Source organism: Melozone crissalis, unplaced genomic scaffold, assembly GCF_028551555.1.
Source record: "Melozone crissalis strain CALT ecotype California unplaced genomic scaffold, PUWL_Pcris_2 ptg000029l_1, whole genome shotgun sequence".
Lineage (NCBI taxonomy): Eukaryota > Metazoa > Chordata > Aves > Passeriformes > Passerellidae > Melozone > Melozone crissalis.
In genome coordinates this window covers 14978490-14999380 of record NW_026535807.1, presented here as the reverse complement: position 1 = coordinate 14999380, position 20891 = coordinate 14978490, and the positions used below count along the sequence as shown (strand labels likewise).

Genomic DNA, 20891 nt, shown 5'->3' with positions numbered 1-20891 from the left:
GCTCAGCCCTGCTCATACCTGCCCAGGGCCGGTGTAGACGCAGTTGGCGTTGAGGTGGCAGCTCCCTCTGCTCTCCAGCATGCAGTTGTCTATGGGCACACAGACCTTGCCATCCCCAGTCCAGCCCACATTGCACTGGCAGGTGGCAGTGCCAGGGCCTGTACTAGTGCACAGGGCCTTCAGGAGAAGAGACAGAGAAGGAATTATACCCAGCAGAAGGGAGAGAGTGCAATGAAAATACAGCAACAAATCTCCTTCCTCACACCGTAGAGAATTTCTGACTGACCAACTCTGATTCCAGCACTGGGGACGGGGGGTGGAAGCATCTTCTCCAGAAAAGTCATAGAAAACTTCATAATGAAGTGATTCTGGAGACATTTTGTGTTTTCAGAGAGGTAGACACTTGTGCCTGAGGTGGCTCAGAACTCACAGGGCATTCATTATCATCATGTAAAGCTATTCCATTACACAATAAAGTATTCCCTGAAGAGGGGGACCACAATCTCCTGCCTGGAGAGGGATGGAATCAATGATAGATGGCAGATCTCCCTCAGGAAAAGACCTACTTTGTACCCAGTGCCATCCTATTCTCTTGCATATGGCCCAATGTCTTCCTCTGACTGAAGGGTCTAATTTATGATGAGGTTTGACCATTTGGCAGTAATTTCCAACATGAAGCACCACATGGACACAAATGTTGTGTTGGTGGTTACTGGGAATATGTGTTGGATCTTACAGTTAAGCTACAGAGAAAGTAACACGTTAGAAGAACTTGAGGGGAATATCATTGCAAATCAAAAATTATCTGTACAGCTAATCTGTGTGGCTGATAAAATATCTGGTGTGAACCAGCCAAACTATCCTTGGAGTGTCACATTTTGGCACAGCCCAAATGATCGACATCTTTACAATGACTACACCAAGGCACTTGTTATTCCACCTCATCTGACAGACAGGAAAAATTAGCACACAAAATGTGTAACAGTCCCAGGAGCCCTGGATCCCTGTTTTGATTGAGAGGAGCTGCCTCTCACTCTTCAATCTGACCCCACTTACATTCTGTGAGCAACCTCCCCGTTCTGGCTGACTGCACAGGTCGATGGGCTGGCAGGAAAACCCATCCCCTTCATATCCATCCATGCAGATGCACCTTAAAAGTATAAACACAGAAGGGACACAGGTAGAGCCGTCTCTCAAGCAAGCAAGATTCATTACCAGCAGGCTGGCTGAGTCACTCAAAGCATGCTGTGCACCAAGCACACAGAGCCACAGGGGTGGCAGCCATGTACAGTGGCAATGTGCCCTGAACGTGCCAGAGACTGACCTTGCTGTGTCATTGAGGCTGCAGACAGCGTGCTGGTGGCAGTACTGGGACAGCCCACTGGGGCCACAGTTCCTGGAGGTCTTGTCACAGAATTTCCCAGTGTAGCCTTCCTTGCAGGACCAGGACTGACAGACACCCCCACTGCCAGGCCTGTTGTCACAGACACCATGGACACAGCCACAATCTGTCAAGAACATGCAGTAAGATCAGTGAGTACAGAAAGCCCAGAATCCACCACAGTCATAGATTTCCAACTTTCCTTCACAATCTCTTGTGACACCAGATAATCATTCCATTATTTTTTTCTGATAGAGGGGATGTCTGCTGAGAGACATCCATCACAAATCAAGCCTGGCCAGGGAACAGATCCTGAGACTGCCTGGGTCTATGTTTTCTATAGGCTGTAAGAAAGACTCAAATTTAGGCTATCAAGCTCAAGGTCATTGTCAACTCTCTTTTGTTTCCTAACAGGAGAGATCTAAATTAGGTTGATGTTTCATCACTGAAATATCACCACTGTCATATCAAACATATTTTCTCCACTGTTGTTTGAAGGGACACACATGATGACATTTCTGTCACTTCTTTCATGATGCTGGTCTTGCCAGAATGGAATCCCATATATATGAATTTGCACCATTATCTTTGTTCTAAATTTTCCTTTAGTCTCTCCATCAGAGTTACTAACCTTCATCACAGTTCTCGCCGTGCTTGTTTGGGTTTGCACAGATGTGGCAGGCTGTGCCTTTGAAACCTTCAAAGCAGAGACAGTTGCCATTCCCTTGAATGCCATCGCTGCACTGGAAGGAAAACAAGAAAAAACCAAAGTGATTGAAACTCAGACAAATGCCAAGGCATTAATATCCATCAAAGGTACTTTGATACACACAGTAACAAACAGGACTTTGAAGAGTGGTGGTAGTAATACAAGGTCCCACACAGCCAGAGCTGTGCCCAACAGCCGTGACCTAATTCTCACTAAATATGTGCCATTTTCCTTGGATCTTCTGCTACTACCTCTGTGGGGTTATCCCTGGAGCACAAACTCTGAGTTGTACTTATCTCAAACTACACTGATGCACCTGCTCGTTGCAATGCAGAAGGTTCCTCCACACTTACATTTCCCCTGCCATAGCATGGGCTGGAAAATCCCCCAGGGCATGGCATGCAGTCTGGACCAAAGAACCCTTTGCAGCATCCAGGTTGCTGAAAAAAAAGCAAAATTGATAAGGTATGACATGACTTAACAAGAATTTCCTGGAATACTCCTGTGCTCATAATTCTCAAATTCTGGTCCTTGTCTCTGCCATGGGGGGAAACAGAATGTTGTATTTAGCATCTGTGTTTCTTAGGAGCTCCTGCACCTAAATTATTTTTCAACAATGACCTTTTCCTGCTCACAGCCAATTCTTCTCGGAACAAACCATTATTTTCTGCTTACTCTGTGACTTCAACACATGGGATGCATGTTTTTTATGAACTTTTAATTCTTTAATAGCACTGGTCCACTCACTTTTACTTTATCCTTGCCTAGAACTGCATTACTGTGGAGGGATGGAGCAGTCCTGGATAGCAGGCCTTGTCATGACTGACCAAAGGAAGAACAATCATAATACAAACAATCAGCAGTATTTAATGAAACACCCACAAATCATTACATACAGTTGGCATTGCGAAAGCTCAGGATCTGCACACAAACATGAGGTCCATAAATTGACTAAGACAGACTTTCCTGAACCATCTGACAGTGGTTCATAAACAGGATGCAATCACTTCACAGCTTATAGCACTTTCTCTATGCTCAGCTTCCTCTGGGAGAAATGCTAAAGCTGGCACACTCCAGTTAACACTACACAATCATGGCTTCCTTATTTTATTTAGGTGTTGCACTCAGGTTTAACTGAGCTGCCTTCTAACATCTGCAGTAGGTTGGTACCCTGTGCTCTCCTGGACAAAGGAAAAGCAGGTAACTCATTTATGTGATGTCCTGGGGACAGTTTTCCTTTTGCTCCCATCCAGCCCCCGCCTCAGGTCAGAGCTGCTCCTGGTGAATGAGGAAGGGCAGAACTGAGCTGTCCCAGAGGGAATGTGTTCCTAAATCCCACTCACCGTGATGGTTTGATTGCAGTACCTGGCACACCCCTTCTTCAGGACATTCAAGCCTTGTGGGTCATGGATGTAAACACATTCCTTTGGGGACAGCGTTGGTTCCTGCACAAACAAAACAAGCCACCAGCACTGTCACCTTCCCCTTGGCTCTTCCTGCTGCAGAGAGCAGTTGTGCCTATCTCTGAGCTGGGGAAGTTCACTGGGGAGCCAAGGTGAGCAGCACACACAGCTGGGGCAGGCCTAGGATGGACCAAGGCACGCAGTGGCCTCCTCCTGCTCCCAAGAGTCCCCAAGCCTAAGCCAAGGTGCTGCCCTCTACTTCTAACAATAGCATCTGTGATAAGGGAGAGAGCAAGCACAGGGAAAGGAAGGGAGGGAGAGGAGACAAGAGGAGATAAGGGCAGCAGGGAGGAGAAATAGAGGGTAGGAAAGAGGGGGGGAAGAAGATAGGAGAGGGGACAGGGGAGGAGGGAGGGATAGTGAGGAATAGGAGGAGTAAGGAGAGAATTACACAGTGAGGGAGGGAAGGAAAAATACAAAGGTGAGATGAAGAGAGGAAGACATAAGAGGAAGGGTTGCAAATAACATTGGAACAATGCTCAGTGACCTGTCTTGGAGTTGGGCACAGGTAGAACTGGGCCCCAGGTGATTCTGACTTTGTCAGCCTCAGTCAGAGAGGCAAATGAGCAACTGGTGACTTTGCAGATCTCTACTTCAGACATTCATGCTGAGACAGCATTAGCAAGTTCCTCTGAAAGTCAGACCTCTCAGAGGACACTCAAGAGTTTAAGGGCGGTGAGCACCTCTCTGGCTTTCACAAACAACATCTTGGGTCTGGCCTTCCCATTGCCATTTCCTGGAACTTGCTGTTCTGCTAACCTCAGCATGGGATAACAACTCAAACAGCAACACTCCTCCTTCCTCCACCTTCAGCTAGCTCTGCTCATCTCTGAATCAACAGGGAACACAGGCCAGGAACAAACTGTTTCTCTGCAGAGCAGAGAGATTGTTGTGATTCTCTGGCTGTGATATAGGCAGAGGCAGTACTGGATGGTACTTGTGGAATCAGGTTTGCTTCTGAGACTCTGGAGCAGCTGGCAAACCTTGCATGTGGGCAGGAAAGCTCTGCCTGAGGCAGAGTAGAAGTGCTAAAAGCTGCAAGTCTACAATTTCATTTAGACCAGAATTTCTCACCATGCTCCACATTGATTCAGCAAGCAGAGTATTGCACTCCAGAATAAAAGAGTGCACAGAGCAGTGAGTGGGCAACAGTCTGGGACCACAAAGCTTGGATACAGACCCCCTAGCAAGCCTCTCTGCTGGCTGCCTTTCCTGCTCCCTATTTTGTTGAAAGTGGCTTGAGTCAGAAACTGTCAGTGTGCCTGTTTGTTATTATGCAAAGAAATTACAGAAATAACTACAAATATTTACCATTTCCTTGCTGCCAGGTGGGCAAATGCTGTTGTTGAGGGCTTCACAATCCACACAAGTGCCCTGTTAAGAAAAGAAGAGGCAAAAATGTAATCTTCATAAAGGAACCCCTTCCCCATGCCAAGAATGCTACAGAGCTACTGTTCCCAGTACATATATCCAAAACCATACAAAATGTATCTGAAATTTTTAACTACTATCAGTTTCCATTCTCTGAAAGGAGCCAAGTTTATCACTTAAGTAAAATCTTCATGTGTCCAAGCAGATGTCTGCACCTGCCTGAAGCTGGGGTCTATCTGCACTCTCTGAATTTCTCTGCCACTAGGCATCCTGCTAGGCTGGAAATCTTTGGGAATCCAAGCAGCTTTGGGAATCCAAGCAACAAGATTCACTGAATCAGCAAGTCATGTGGACACTGTGGCCCCTTGGGATTCACTGTGTCTCTCCAAATCCAAATTCAGAGTCTCATCTTCTTTCCTCAGTAAGCTACCAATGATCAAACTGGGGAGCAAGCACCTCAGCTAAGGTCTATGAAACAGATTGTGTGAGAATACTGCACAGCATTTGTAGGTCCTGCTACTGAATGCCTGCTTCCTGTGCAGGCTACAGGACACCAGTGGGACAGAGATGGGAACAAAGCACTGTCAGCCGAGTTAGCAACTCTAGTGGGAAGAAGATCACATAAAGGAAAAGGCAAAGTCTGTACTTTGGAATCCAAGGTAGGATGGGGGCACAGAAAGAACAACAACCTATAAGGAACATGTGCTGATTAGCAGGAAAGCAGTGCCAAGTGCAAGCAGAAGAAATGCTGACAGTGCTGCCAAAGTTCACACCAGGGGAACTCTCAGACAGACCACCTTTCCCAAATGCAATTTACAGAGCTTTCTTTTGGCCCTCCAGGTGAGTGTAGGGTGCACAGCAAGCATCAGCTGTGCTTGGACATGAGAATGGAGGGAGCTGACTTACCATCACAATCTTATGTTGCTCTTCATTGCATCTGTGAGGCAAAATGGGAACGATTGAAGGAGGGATGAAGATGCCATCCAAAGTATGAATAATACCATTTGAAGCCACAATGTCTCGCATTTTTAAGGGGATCCCTGATTCATCCATCAGAATTCTTCCCTGATGTAGAAACACAATTTTAGCCTATTAGACAGGATCAACTACATAAAGCCAATGCGGGAAACAGATGGTTCACAGCATCAAGGGAAACCACACAAATGGTCAAGACTCCTAGTGGAGTCACAGATTGGATAAGAAGCAAATTAATTCAATTATCTCATTTAAGTCTAGATTTTTACGCAGAGGAGGAAGCAGAGATTGGCTGAAACCACATAGTTCAGAACCACGTGCAGACTTTCTCCTAGCACAGAAGGGTTTGCCCCAAAGGGTTTTGATTCACACTTACATCTGCACTGATGTTGATGGTAAGTATCTGGTTAGCCATTGTAACAATGTGTGGCATCATTATCAGTTGCTCTACGGCCACCTGAAATAAAACACAAGGGGGTGGTACCATGAAAAATGACCATGAAAAGGGTCATTTCAGTGTAGCTTACAGAATCCCCCCATGATTCCTGCCACTTGAGAAACTTCTGAAGGGGACTTAACGTTTACATTTCATGAAATACCATAAAAACAAGCAATGGGTCAGAGGGTAATCCAGGACTTTGTGTGAACTGTTTGCAGCACCACAAACACAGCAGCTGCCTTGGTTTTCATTCCTTGTTTAGGTAACTGTCCAGCACTACTGAAATCAAGTCCCACTAGCAGTGTCTCTTGCTAATACAGCTGCAAGTAGGGTCAGACTAATAATGGTTTTTTCTAGTACATATTCAATAAACAATGAAAGTTCAGCCAGAAGCATAATAGAGAACATATTTTGACTGAAAAAATAAGCTCTAAGGCAGAAAAAAATGTAAATTGCAGCTTCTGTACTTAGAAATGTAACTATTTGAGTAGAGAGTTCTGAGTACCCTGACAATTCTTATTTTTGTGTCCTGCACCAAACTCTGCTGGACAATATTTTCATTGTAAAGGCCATCCAACTAGGGAGCACCAACACTCCAGAAAACTCAGAGTTCCTTCATGGAGAGAGAGCACAGCTGTTCCTTTTGGCAACTCCTTTCATGGCAAACACTTTGCCTCATCAGATCCTGCAGAGTCACATCTCTGCTCCTCCAGGGGAAGTCCAAGAAGCAGCAACTGAAGCCATCAACACTGAGACCCCTCTGCCAGACAAAAGAGTTGCTAAGGGGTTGCTCTGAAGGAGCTCTGGGGTCAGAGCTGCCTGCCTTACCGCTGCTGAAGTGTAGATGTGATGTTTCACCAGCTCCTGGAGCTTATTGATGCCCTAAGGAAAGAAGAGAACATGAGAATTAGATACCCCTTCAATGCTCAGGAGGAAGAGGAGGCAACTACATTTCCTTCTAAACAGAGATTGACAATGCCAGTGCCTATAGCAGTGAATTCACTTGGTGAAAATGTTCCTTCATTTCCCCTGCCCAAAGCTGGGGTGAGGAATGAAAGTCAAACACCAGATTTAAGCAATCTGGCTGACCTTATTTCTCACTGCAAGTTCCATCAGCACTCACGTCTCTTCTAGAGCCTTACAGAAACAAAGACATGGTTTGGCCACCCCCAGGAAGAACAACTTTCAGCAATGACCAGATCCATTGCACAAAGTCATTCCAGCACAGCCCAGTGCAACTCAGCCAGCTCAGGATGTCTTACAGTACTATGGGCTCCCACCTCTGTGAAAAGATAAATGAGCCTTCCATCTCTCAGCTTATCCACAGCATCATTGCTGGGTACAAACACAGTGAAGGGGCCTGGTCCATCCAGTATTGCAGGCAGGCCACAGTTCTGCAAAAACAACAGAAGATTTCATCATGGATCTAACATGGGTTACTGAGGGGGGTCCAGCAGAAGTAAGAGGAAATATTAAACAGCTCAATATTAAAGGCAGAGCTGTTGTAAAGCAGAATGTGCAAGAGGCAACTGGACACCAGGGACAGGGGTGTGATAGAACAGAAGTGTAAGTGCTACAAAACCACAGCTGGGAAAAGGAGGCCACTGGTGGGAGTGCAGCAAATATGAACAAGGGAGTTCTGGGCTAATGCTCCCTGCATGCTTTAAACACAGAGAGACTCAACTGTGGTAAAGAATTAAACATGCTTTGGAGAACAACTCTGCAGGGACAAGGGGAAGATGGGAAAGAGGCATGTACCCTTACTCTTGTGCCAGATCCCCTACAAATGTGAAAACTCCAATATTTTCCATTACATTTGCTTAGGTAAAATAAGAAAATAAAGACCAAAAAGGGCACAGAATAAAAGATCCAGAAAGAAAGCCAAACCACTGAGATGTATTTAAATGCTATTCAAAATTCCCCCCAAACCAGCAGCAGGCTTTGTACAGCAGCAGTACCTCATATCTTCTTGGGCAGATATAAACTTGCTTACCTCCAGTATAGTTTCAAATCTACTGAAAATCTCCATTGAGGCAAGGATCTCACCAATGGTTTTCTGCAAGAAGATACAAAGAGGAAAAACATGGCTGGGTCTGAAGCCAGGTCTGAACACATATAGGAAGGCCAAGCTTGTGGTTTGCATGTGAAGATCTACAGGAGACCATCATCCTCAAAGGGATGGGCACAATCTAATGATTATTTGTTCTCATTTAACACACAGACAACTTTTTGATTATAATTTCAAAATGTACTACAGGCCAATTAAAGAAAATCGTAGTTTGATTTTTATGTGAAAAATGCTTTTCAATATTAATCCCATAAGATATATATTCAGTAAGATACAGCAGCAGAAGAGTTCCTTTGCTGATTTTATTCATGACAGTAGAATTCTCTTCTCATCCAAGCGCTGTAAAAGCATTACTGCAAGGTTTTTATCTAGTTTATGCAGTTCTTTTAGCAACTTTTAAAGGTTTTTTAATGATACCTAACACGCCTAATCAGAAACAAAAACAAAGTAAATAGCCTTTTCCCTTAAAAAAAAAAGCTTCGCTGATTTGGAAGATTAATGATGAAAATTGCTTTTTAAAAAATGTTTATTCTGCTGCCCCATAGAAGAAAATAAATATGAATGCTTCTGTACCTGGGGGTTTCTGAGGTTGTCAGGGCTGGGTTTTTTCCTGAGGCTGTTGACAATATGTATGATGCCATTGGCTGCTGGGAGGTTTGATTGCAAGATGTTGTACAGTTCCCCTGGCAGATCTTGATACCGGAAAGATTTGATGTATGTCTGGGTGATAATAATAATAAAAATTAATAATCATAATCATGATTGTAATCACCATAACAATAACAATAATATTGATGATGGTGATGATAATTTATTTCCTTGTGTTTCATCTGTGTTACCATGATACAGCTATAAACCAGTCCTTATGGCTCAGCAAGGGGAAGGCACTGCCAGAGCTACTCTTGAAAATGTAAATGTAAGGGACGGCCTGGGTGTAAGACAAGCACCCCACCCTGCTGGAGTTTGGGTGATATTTTGATCCTGAGTGGTACTTTCAAGTCTTAATACAGAAAAAAAAGACCTCATCTGGGACACCCTGCTCCAGAATGAAGTTTGAGTGTGAGCAAAACTTGATCACAGCTCTGGATGACAAAAGGATGTCCTGACTACTGCATAGCTGATTTGGAGGCAATCCTGGCAGTGCAGCTTTGACTGCAGCTTTTATTAATTCATTGTGCCCACAAGGAGTGTTCATAACAAGGCCAGAGCAGTCAGGCTCACTGAATTACAAGGCAGGTGTCTGGTCCCTTCACTTTGTATGGATACATGCCCTGCAGCCTGGTGTGCGAGGGTGTCCCAAAGTAAGCATCCAAGCCTTGGTGCTGCAGCTGTGATTCAAGTTCAGGGAAGCACAGCTTTCCTGTGCTACTCTTTTTACCATGTGCATTTTGAATTGCTCCTCCCTGCCCTAAACTTCAGTTCATATCACCAAGGACTCAGTCTGAAACAAAGGAAGGGGAGTGCAGACTTCCCAGATCAAAAAACTCCTAAGTAAACAAACAGGAAAGAATTTTAAAAGGAGCATTGACACACTCAGTTCGGATTCCCCTGCTCCAATAGTGCTTTGTCCTTTTGATGTATTATGACCTAGACCTCAAGGCCAAGACTGGATCCTCAGGGAGGAAACACAGGGCTCTCTCCCTTGGCCACCTGTGGGTTTGCAGGAAAGGCCCAGGATGGAGAGAGAGAGCAGTGGATAACGGAAAATGTGAGTCAATTGGAAAAGGAAAAAAGAGCCTTCCACGTCAGAACACAACCATGAAAACTTCTTTGCTAGGACGACTAAGGAAAATATAATAGAGAGGAAAAGAGAAACTAGAAGAGGAAATATTCATCATGTGTCTGTGTCCAAGCACACAAACTCCAAGTGAGCATTCAGTTCTAAAGGGAGACTTTGTTGGCTCTTCCACATCAGCCACATGGATATTGTAGCTGCTGACATTATAGGGAAAAGGTCTCTCCTCCAGAACATTGTGCACATAGAGAGCATGGAAAGACCACTCACATGTCAGATTCTTGCTTGTCTGTGAGACAGGAGATGTGGTTGCTTGGGGTGTCTGGTCTTAAATCACCTTGCTTTAGACTACACAAAGGAGCTTCTTGTTTTGATCACAGAAAAAGGTTTTCTGGTGAAGAAAGCCATCAAGGAAACCAGGCTCAAGCTCCAGCCTGTCCTATGTGAAAACAGTGCCCCAGACCCTCAGGAGTTCCTCACCTGGCTAGTGAATGTCAGCTGATGTCCTGACAAGGTCCACATAGTCTTGGCTTTTATCATGTCTTCTATCAAGTGCAGACCAGGAACAATGTGCATTTTGCACAACTGCTCAGCAGCTGTGTCCTTTGGGGAGGAAAGCCCACATAAAAAAGAAAAATTACATGTTCTTTCAAAAACTTCATTTACCACAACACCACCTTTCTCCCAGCTAACACACCCACAGAAATTCTTAGCATACAAGACTTAGCTTTCCTCTTCATTTTGATTCACTGGAGTAGCACCCTGGCAAAACTCTCCTGTTTTTCTGCACGTCCAAGAGGGAGATTGATTGACCTGCAAGTGACTTTAGAGCAATCCTCTGGAGAGAAACCCATTGGACTTGGACAAATTAAAAATTATCCTTGCATGCTCCAGATTATAAAATTTGCCAAAGCTCCCCAAATGCAATCTTCACCTATGCTGGACCATGCAGGTGGTCTAATCTGCTGAAATTACATTTAGCTTCATTTCTTCTCTGGACTTATCATCATTGCTGCTTTTTAGAAAAATCTTCTGCCAATACTGATTTAGGTGAAACTGATCGTTGGGGAACAGGTTGACTGGATAACTTGGGACCCTCTCCTGATGCATTTTCTATGGATCCAGAAGTTAGTATTTTTAACCACAGTTTGAATTTCCAATACATTGGTGTAAAAGTTGGCCCCTTTTGAAAGTCACACCCACAGGTAGTAAAAAGCCACTTAAAGTTTTAAGAACAGTCATACAGAAGAGTGACTTTCCTGACAATGAAAACAAACAAAAAAACTTTGTCAGTATTGAAGAAAGAAATAGAGTTTTTAAAAATAATGTGAGGGATGTAACATCCTCTATAAGGCTGCAACTTAACCACACAATGAAAAGTATTCCCAAGAGATGATTTCTATAAACAGCACATGCCAAAGTTCCTCTCTTGTGTCAATCAGTTTTTACAGGCTGCAGAGCTGAAACAGGAAAGAACCTTAAGACAAAAATTTGCTAAAATCAAGAAAACTTACATTGAATTCCATTCTGTCAAGAATGGGAAGAAGGGATGGTACAAAGACTGTGAAAGGCCCATATTTAGTCAGCAATGTTGAGCACCCAGAAGCTGTAAAAAGAGGGGCAGCGTGAACTAGTTAGGCAGTGATGGTTTAACCACAGCAATAAAAATATTTCTCTTGTTAACAGCACAATTCAATCTACGCAGTATCAGCCCGGTGCAAGCAACAAGTATTCATTTACAAGGAAACAGAGGGAGTTTGGCACTGCTACCCTGTCCCCAGCTTGCTCCATCCCCCAAGCAAAATAAAAAAGCATTTACCAAACATTTTCTTGGCGACGTTGAGCTTCCTTATAAACCTTCCTCGCAAATTCTGCTGATTTATCTCACCCAAGAGATCTTTATAGCAACTTCTCCCATCTCCAATCTCCCCTTCTTTACACATACAGCTATGAGGCAAGGATGAAACATGACAAACCATTGTAAACCAGTTTGCAACACATTCGACAATTGCCAAGTAGAACAACATGTCAGTATCTACACTTGGAAGACCAATCCCAGTTCCCACATCTTAGAATCATAGAATGGTTTGGGTGGGAAGGAACCTTAAAGATCACTTAGTTCAAACCTCCCCTGCCATGGGCAGGGACACCTTCCACTAGACCAGGTTGCTCAGGGCCCCACCCAACCTGGCCTTGAACTCTTCCAGGGATGCTGAGTAACTTCTGCCTAAACTGAGTGACAGGAAAAAAGATTCACACTTTTGCCAGGAAAGCCAATTTGTATCTACCCAAAGAGAATGGAGCTGCATCTTTCTCAGATACAAACAACATAAGGATTGTCTGCTCTAAAGTTCAGAGTACAGATTGCCACAATATAATTATTGGCACCTTTTAAAATTAGATATTTAGTCAGTTGTAGTAATTTCAGCATCTGAAAATCTAAGGTAATGCATAAAACCCACAGGCTAAGTGATGATCCATCAAACAGCCCCTGTGTGACCCCTTGGCTGCAGTGAGAAGCCAGCCCAAGCACACCAGGTAGCTACAGTTCATCTGGAGCTCACTGAGGGCCCCATCCAGGTTAATGACTTTTCCAGAAAAGCTTATCTACATGTGAAAATCTCTGTCCTGGTTCACACGGGTTTGCAGTCATCACTCAGAGACTACCAAAGCTGTTTTTTCCCGTTTGGGCTTTGTCCAAGTATCAGCTCTGCTCTTTCTGTGTCAGCCATGCAAAGACATGCGACACAGGGGAGGAATTTGACTCCAGTCCAGCCTCAGAGGGCTCAGTGCCAGCTGCTGGGGAACAGATCTGTAAGGCAGGGACTGCACTGAACACTCTGTCCTGCTCTGTGCTAGCACATTTTCAGAAAGGGAAGTCTCTGTGTTTCAGTCTTGGCCTGGAGCACACAATGAGCAAGTGGATGCTAATAGTTTCAGCAGCATTGGAGAAGGAAGGATGGAGGAGATGGGACTGCTCTTTCCCTCTTCAATGTCTCAGAGAAGCTCTACCTTTTCTTGAGAACATGTAAAATTCTCAGGGAAATTTTCTCTGGTGTTTGAGAAGTCATTATGCAAAAATGATCCTCTATCCAGCCATATTTCCCATCTAATGGGTACAAACTTGTAGGTGTTTTGCTCCAAAGGACCACGTGAGGTCTGGTGTTTCCTCACTCAACTTACCTCTTCTCTGTCACTCTGCAAACCTAATATATTTACTACTTACAGATCTGACTGGGAGAAGAGACAAAGTCCTATTCCTCATTATCAAATATGCACAAGTGTGAGCAAAAAACCACAATCTCCCTTTTAATGATTGATTATTAACTTCTACCACCACTAGCCTGGGGAGCTACACCTCCAGCTCACATCAAAGAAGATTCTGCCACCCCAGATTTAAAGCGTTTTGTGACCCATGTGCAATAATTTACAATGACTGATGTCAAACTCTTCTTCCAATAGGTTTGTTACAAACAGGTTCTTCTCAAAGGGTGACTCTCGCCTGTAGTCCTGAGATCACCCTCAGTTTCTTCAAAATTCAGTTCATCCAAACCAAGTTTCCATTCTAGCTGCAGGAAAAGCTTCTTCATCTGCAGTTTTCAAAGTGTCTTACCTAGGAGTCCCCTGAGAGTTAATTTCACACGTGGCAGTCACGTCACAGAGGTACTGCCGGCAGTCGCTGGGAAATGCCAAACACTCGGATGAAGGAGGTCTCCTGCTCATCCCAGGCTTGCAAACACACGTTGCCTAAGGGAAGCAAACACAGTGATCACAGCGCTGCATTCACCATCTTTTACTCTGTGAGTAATCCTACAGAAGAGCTGTCTGGTTTCCCTTTGCATAATCTGAGGTGAGGAGAGCAGATTTGACCAACACATTCGTCAGTTCATGAGAAGATCTCCCCTGGCCAATTTTGGCTGTTATTGCCTTACCTCTCCTGGACGTCTGTAAACACAAATTGTAGAGTTTTCTGGGCAGCCTCCATTGTTGTCAGCACAAGGGTTGATGGGCTGGCAAATCTTTCCATCTCCTTGAAATCCTTCTTTGCAGGTACATTCATATGTACGTGGTCCAAGAACTTTACATACAGCCAAGGGGGAACATGGAGAAGGAGTGCAAGGATCCTGAGCTGCAATTAAAGAGATTAGAGGTGAGCAGAACCAAACTTCTGTTTTCAAAAGAGCACTTAATGCAGCACAGCACACTGTAAGGCATGGAAAGAATGGAGCATAAGGAATTTGTACTGTTAAACTTCTAAAATTTCACAGGGAATGAAATCATTCCAGACAGCAGACATTTGGGGGTTTTTATTCAGAGGAATTTGGATGACACATTTTCCATGTTACTTCAGTAACAGAAGTGTGAGTGACAGAGGATGCTTGGATTGGCTCTGAATTTGCATCATATCTGAGGATACATGAAACAGCAGTTTGGTCAGCAAAACCTGTAAAGAGCCAGTGAAAACATCTATCCATAGCTAGCTCATCACATGCATCTTATCAACATTCTTTTAAGGAAACCAATTCAAAAACTTGAATTTGAAATCAATGAAGAGCTCCTTTGACTCCACACTTTTAAACTGGTTCAGACTTACCAAGATAATGCTGTCACTACTTAGTGCATAATTATATGTGAGTGCTGGATGGAACCTGAAACTCTAATTCACTTCTTGCTTTTATGACCAAGTGAGAAGAGAGCCAAAAGCTTAGCCCTTAATGTTATGTGTATTCCTGAAAAAAATGGTTTGAAACAACCTCTGCAGTGAAGTAGGCATTGTGTTCACAGTAACCAAACTCCTCTGCAGACAGCAGTGTGATAGGATTTTTCCCAAACAGGGCCATGTAGGGTCACAGAGAATTTTCTCACCTTGGCAAGTGCTGCCCTGTTTTCTGTAGCCCAGCTTGCAGTCACACAGGGCTGTGCCATCCCTCACCACACACTCGCTGTTGGCCTCGCACGTCACTCCTTTGCAAAGGGGGAGCTCTGCAGTCACACAGCAAAGAGAGTTTCCCTTTGAGCATGTGGGGCACTGGTAGGAGATATAATTCACCTCACACAATATCTGGAAATGAAGGCAAATGTGGATTCCAAGGACCCCAGACTGGCACAAAAGCCAGAGGATATGAGCAGTGCAGGCAGCTCCAAGTTGCTGGCAGCCTAGGTAGTCAGGCCCCACAAGGCTGAGAGAAGAGATCTAGCTGGTGTCCAGAGAAAGAACAGAGGCATACAGAGATGGTACATCTTAACCCCTGTCACAAAGTGGGTAGGCCCCAGAGTAGACCCCAGCTCTTCCCTCTACCTTGATCTCCAGTGCTCAAATCATCTTTCCTCTACATTCCCAAACTATTCAGTGCCACCCTGCCCCTTTAGAGACACCCAAGCCTACATCATAGGGCTGCTCTCCCTCCCAGCCCCTCTGCAGCTGCCAGTGTGTTTACCTTGGTCACACCTGGGGCCTGTGTAGCCTCCATGGCACGTGCAGCTCCCGTTCCCAGTGACGCCGCTGTTGCATTCCCCGTGCACACAGTCACACTCTGCAAGGGAAGTACAGACAAAGCTTCAGCCCTTGGGCTGCCAGGCAATGCACAGGGCTCCAGGAACACACTGGCCAGTTGCCCTGGCACTTGGCATCCTGATTTCCCACCAATAACCCAGTAGCTCCTTTTAAAATATGGCCATGCCAGTCAGAGCTTTGAGAGGGTAAATTGCATGTCCTGAGCTCAAGAAGATGAGATAAGAGCAGCTCTGAATGCAAGACCTAGACCAGCTTTTCAGGTGTTTGTTTTAACACATGGGTACAACCTCCAAGGTCACACCTATTTCACCTGTGTGGACACAAGGAAGCAGGAGCTAGACAAAAAAGGCTCCTGTAACAGCCAGGCTGCACTGCCATAATTCACTTCCCAAACTGCCATACATGAGAAGCAGCATGGTGTGTAATCATGTTTTTATAGAGGAAGGAAGGAAAAAGCTGGGAGACAAGTGGAGCTGTTATAGGAGTCTGAAAAACAGTTGGGAAGTGAGTGTGGGTTGTTTTAGGGATGCAGGTAATGGCCTGGCTAGAAAGAGAGAGGAAAGTGGGACAGCCTGGATAAGGGGGGAGAGAGAGAGAGAGATTTACAATAGGAAAAATGGACTGTTTGAGTGAGAGACTGAGGATCATTTATTTAGTGGGACAGTGCAGAACATAGAAGACAGTGCAGAAAGACAAAATGCCCAGACATCTGCTATTGAACACTGCCAGCTCTCTGCCACTTTCTCCCTCTCCAGCACCTTCCTCACTCAACCTCTTCCTCCTCCTTCCTTGTTTTCAGTTATTTTTGTGGAGGTTTCCCTTGAATGACTTGTTCTTACCTGACTGACAGTCTGGGCCAAATCGATTTTCATCCCGGCAGTTCTGGCAGCCATACCCACTGTATTGCTCCTAGAAGGGCCCCAAAATGTGTCAGGAATTATTTTTCTGTATCACTCTATTGTTTCACACATCATTACAGTTTAAAGTCTCACCCCATTTTTGATTTTCTGTGATATCTGAAGCAACACAAAGAAGAAAACTGATCTGCTCAGTGCTCCAGTACTAACCAGCCCCTGTGGCAAAGGAGATCCCAGTGCAAGCTGACACACAGAGGGCATGCAAACGGCAGGAAACTCTGCTGGGCACTGAGCAAATAATGTCCTAATTACAGACAGGCAGGAAAGTTCCAGCTGGCTCCTGATATCTGTCTGAAAAAGGAATCTGGAGGTCATTGATACCAGTGGGACTTTTTACACTGATTTTACAGGGGTCAGGGACTTTCAGCATACATTTTAGTTGATATAAGGTGTCTTTGAGTTAAATCCAAAATCAACTTTTCTCAAACAGGGGTCCAAGAGGTAGGATTTGAGCTGTTAATTAAGAATGCTGTAAAAATATACAGTTCATCAGGGAAAGTTTCAAGTCTAACACTGATTCATTACCATATGCATTTTAGAAGCACTGCTCAATTCCGTTCAATTCAATTGTTTATACTTTGGTTGTACTAAGTCTGGAGTAGTAAAGAAAAAAGAAAAAAAATCTGCCCTAAATTCTTTCTCATCTCTCCTGTTTTTCCTGTGAGAGGGAGTCTCTGCCTACCTGGATACAGTTCATTAACAGCCAAGTGTTTCAGGGCTTCTTGCAGCCATGGACAGATACAATTATTTCAACTGATCAGGGGTTAAATTAATGCAATTCTTTCCTTATTTCACCCTTGAGATTCTTCCCAGCTCCACACCATCACCAACAGTGTTTTAGTGCTATTGCTGACAACAGCAATGCTGCAGGAAAACCACAGACACTGATGCTGGGATGAGAGGAGCTGCAAATGCCTTCCATGCAGAAGGGCAGCCTCCACCCAGAGCTCCTGCACAGACACCACACAAACAACTCCCTCTGACAAAGCAACATCATCCTCAGAGAAAATCATGCCCTCACCTTGCAGATGCAGGTCCCATTCTGCTGTATACCATCCAAACATGTCCCATGGCCATTGCAGGGATTTTCAGAGCCACCTGGACACTCTAGCAGGTAAGAGACAGGACAGATGAGATTAAATTGAACAACCAGCACCTTCCCATCTCCTCCTGCCCCAGGTATTCCAGCTGTACAAAACAAAGGTCAATTCACCAGCAAATTATCCAGCATGCCTAACACTGGCCCAGAGGTGAAAGGTATAAGGAAAGTCCCAACAAGCCATAACTAAATTTCAACAAAGGCACTGAAACATTTTTTGAGGTTGGGCCACTGCTGCCAGCAGCGCTGAGAGGTGAGGGCAGTTCTGGAACTAGCAACAGACAGGAGCCTGCTTTGCAAAGACACTGAGCATTTTCAGCTCTCCTTGACTTTATGGAGAGCTGGAAGTGTGCCCAGAAAAACAGGGTCTCCACATCTTTAGAGTGGGGTACCTCTAAATTCTGAGGATTATTTCTGATAATTCTGAAATCTGTAATCTCTCTGATTGAAACTAGTTGCTTATTCAAAGCTAGTATGAGAACAGGCTCAAGCACTCAAATAGTCTCCCATTTTCTGCAGAACTGCATGGGGCCTTTCCATATTCTGTCAGTCAAACATGTGAGAAGTGTTCAGCTTAGTAGGTCTTGATTTTGGATTTTTGAGACAAGACAAAACAAATTCTCATTATTTGGCATAAATCTGAGTGGGAGTTCTGGGATTGTTATTTTCACCTTGGGTTGGAATTGCTAAGTATTTTCTGTGGCTGAACAGCTGACTGACTCCAGACTATAGAGCAGCACACGTGGCACACGCGCTGCAGACAAGAGGGATATCAGAAAGATCTTCCTCTTCCTTTGGAAACTTTTGCAAAGAGGAACAAAAACATCCCTTTCCAAAAGTTTATTTTTATAGAAGAGACAAAAGGAAGTTCCACCACAGGAGGTTATGTTATGTGTTAAATGTAAGGGGATTCAACTCATCTGGAGCAAAGAGATTATGTGCTGAACAGACAGATATGCTCCCAGACAAATAATGGAGACCTTGTGAGTGTTAAAAGAATAATGAAAATTAAATCACCTCAATATATATTTAATGCCTCTATTAAAACTGGTTTGACCTGTTCAACAGCTGAAGGTTGTTGTAAAAAACCCCAAAACTTACCATAGCACTCTGTACCCCAGAATCCTGGACAGCACTTTTTCTCCTCAATTTCCTTATTACATATGCGATGGCACCCTGGCAGGGAAAGGGTATTTTCTCCTAACTTGACAGAGTATCTTAAAAAGAATAATCCAAGATTATGATTATACCACAAACCCAGCACAGACCTGCCTGAGGGTTTCTAGGCAATCCCACTGCAATGCCCTGAGCTCTGAAGGGAAGGCAGGGCCCTCATCCCTGTTCCATGCACACACAAGAGGTTTCTCTCCAGTTATGTCTCCTTTAAAGAGGCCCATTGATTCAAGCCTCAGAGATCGGTTAGAAGAAACCTGTCAGGGACTGGGCATGAGACAGGATCTTGCATCAGGATGGAAACCTTGGGTGCTGAAGGGTTAAACAGCACAGAAAAAAAAGGTAGGATTTCCAGGGTGACTCACCATTCAACTTCACATCTAAAATAAGTTTGAAAGAACAAAATCTCCTTTCAGGATTCATCCTTTTGTGTCTTTTCCTGAAGATTCCAGATCAAAATGCAGTAAATTTGGATTTAATAGCCATATTATTCACAGATTCTCTATTAAATCTTGGACAAATGCCTTAAATCCCTCAAGGAAGCATCTTCTTTTGAACCCATCATCCCCCCCCTCCACACACAGGGCGAGTCCTTGGTGGCAATGCCTCTTGTTCTGCACGTACACATTACAAAACTATTCTTGGGTCTGTCCAACAACCACCACAAGAGCAGATAACACTCAGAGAAGCTGCATAGACTCACATTATTCTTACACTTCATTTTATTTTTGGCACCACATCCTTCCCAAAAGGAACTTGGAAATTGTCTCAATAGCATTGCTGCTTTGGCTTCATCTGACTCCTGTGTGTGTGCAAAAACTGCTATAAACTGCAAAACTGCCACCACTACTTTTAAAGTATTTTGAGGGAATCAGAGAAAGAGCAGACAATGGAGCTTTATATTAACAGTTAACATTCACTGCTGAATACATACACAAACAATAATCTATAGTGTTTCATTTTACAAAAGCCTCCTAGTAAATTCAGTTTTCCTTCATCCTTTTCCTACCTGCCAAACCCAACAGAGTATGAGCAAGGAACACATGAACAAGCAATTGTCATAAAGTGAACTAGGAAGGTTAAAAGTTCAGAGGATTATTGCTGGAAGCTAGGAGGATATACAAGGGGAACTATCATTAATTTTTTTTCTTAATAAGCCACTAAGGAATTCTGGGTCTGAAACAGGTTTTTATGCTAGACAGACCTCTGTTAAATTGCTATACAGCAGGATTAACAAACTCAGGTTATTTGGGGCAAGTTAAGAGATTATTGTCATTTAATTTGTTCTGTGTATATAGAACCTGCCCAGCCAAAAGTCTGTGGGATTTGCAGAGAGACAAAAGCAACAATAACAGGGGCCATAAACCCATCTGAAACAGAACTCCATGGACCTTTACAGCTCAAAACCACGTGTGTGTTCTCCTGAAGAGCACACTACTCCCTGCATAGAAGGGCTGCACCAAAAGCATCACATAGTTAGGAAACAGGCCTTACCTGCAGTCCCCCATCCCTGGTCTTTGGGTGGTCCTTGACCAGCCTCTTGGACACAACATTTTAGGCACTGCAGCACAAGAAGTACACGCTGTATTCATGGTGAACATCGTCTTGACATTGCACCGCATGGATTTTAACTTAAAAAGAAAAAACAGCACGGAAATAGTCCCAGATTAAATTGTTATCCCAGGCACTTATCTTGCCAGTCTTGTAATATCTTTATCAAGTTGCACCATGAATTAGATATCACTGGGGAGGGCAGTGGCCAGTGCAGAACACTCTCCCATGGACTAAACCCTCCTGCCAAGGTGCTGCATGCTTGGGTCCACTGGATCTCAGCTAGTAGCAACAGGGCAGATCACAGCTATCTTATCCTTCCCCTATGACCCACAGCAAAGTTTCTAACCATTTCTAAAATAACCACAACTCTGCACTGCTAATTTCAGCTGATCTTTTACAAACATGTATTACTGGTGTGTGAGAAGAAGCCCTAAATTAATAACCCTTGCCAGAAGACATTGAATTAAAAGGCAACACAGAATTTATCTTTTC

General features: G+C 44.1%; 1 protein-coding gene across 1 annotated transcript in view; it reads right to left on the bottom strand.

The window, feature by feature from the left end:
- STAB1 (stabilin 1) overlaps positions 1-20891 on the bottom strand; it is a 49620-nt gene that overhangs the window by 23627 nt on the left and 5102 nt on the right. Inside the window, exons 2-25 of the mRNA XM_054280834.1 lie at positions 20340-20476; positions 18774-18889; positions 17595-17680; positions 16496-16565; positions 15580-15675; positions 15008-15124; positions 14074-14270; positions 13755-13888; positions 11961-12088; positions 11656-11747; positions 10622-10744; positions 8980-9126; positions 8332-8394; positions 7619-7732; positions 7167-7220; positions 6276-6356; positions 5831-5989; positions 4865-4927; positions 3434-3535; positions 2444-2530; positions 2013-2124; positions 1325-1508; positions 1057-1150; positions 19-177 (exon numbers count right to left, since the gene is read on the bottom strand). Of these exons, the coding sequence (XP_054136809.1) occupies positions 19-177; positions 1057-1150; positions 1325-1508; positions 2013-2124; positions 2444-2530; positions 3434-3535; positions 4865-4927; positions 5831-5989; positions 6276-6356; positions 7167-7220; positions 7619-7732; positions 8332-8394; positions 8980-9126; positions 10622-10744; positions 11656-11747; positions 11961-12088; positions 13755-13888; positions 14074-14270; positions 15008-15124; positions 15580-15675; positions 16496-16565; positions 17595-17680; positions 18774-18889; positions 20340-20476 (2715 nt within the window). The remainder of the gene's footprint in view (positions 1-18; positions 178-1056; positions 1151-1324; positions 1509-2012; positions 2125-2443; positions 2531-3433; positions 3536-4864; positions 4928-5830; positions 5990-6275; positions 6357-7166; positions 7221-7618; positions 7733-8331; positions 8395-8979; positions 9127-10621; positions 10745-11655; positions 11748-11960; positions 12089-13754; positions 13889-14073; positions 14271-15007; positions 15125-15579; positions 15676-16495; positions 16566-17594; positions 17681-18773; positions 18890-20339; positions 20477-20891) is intronic.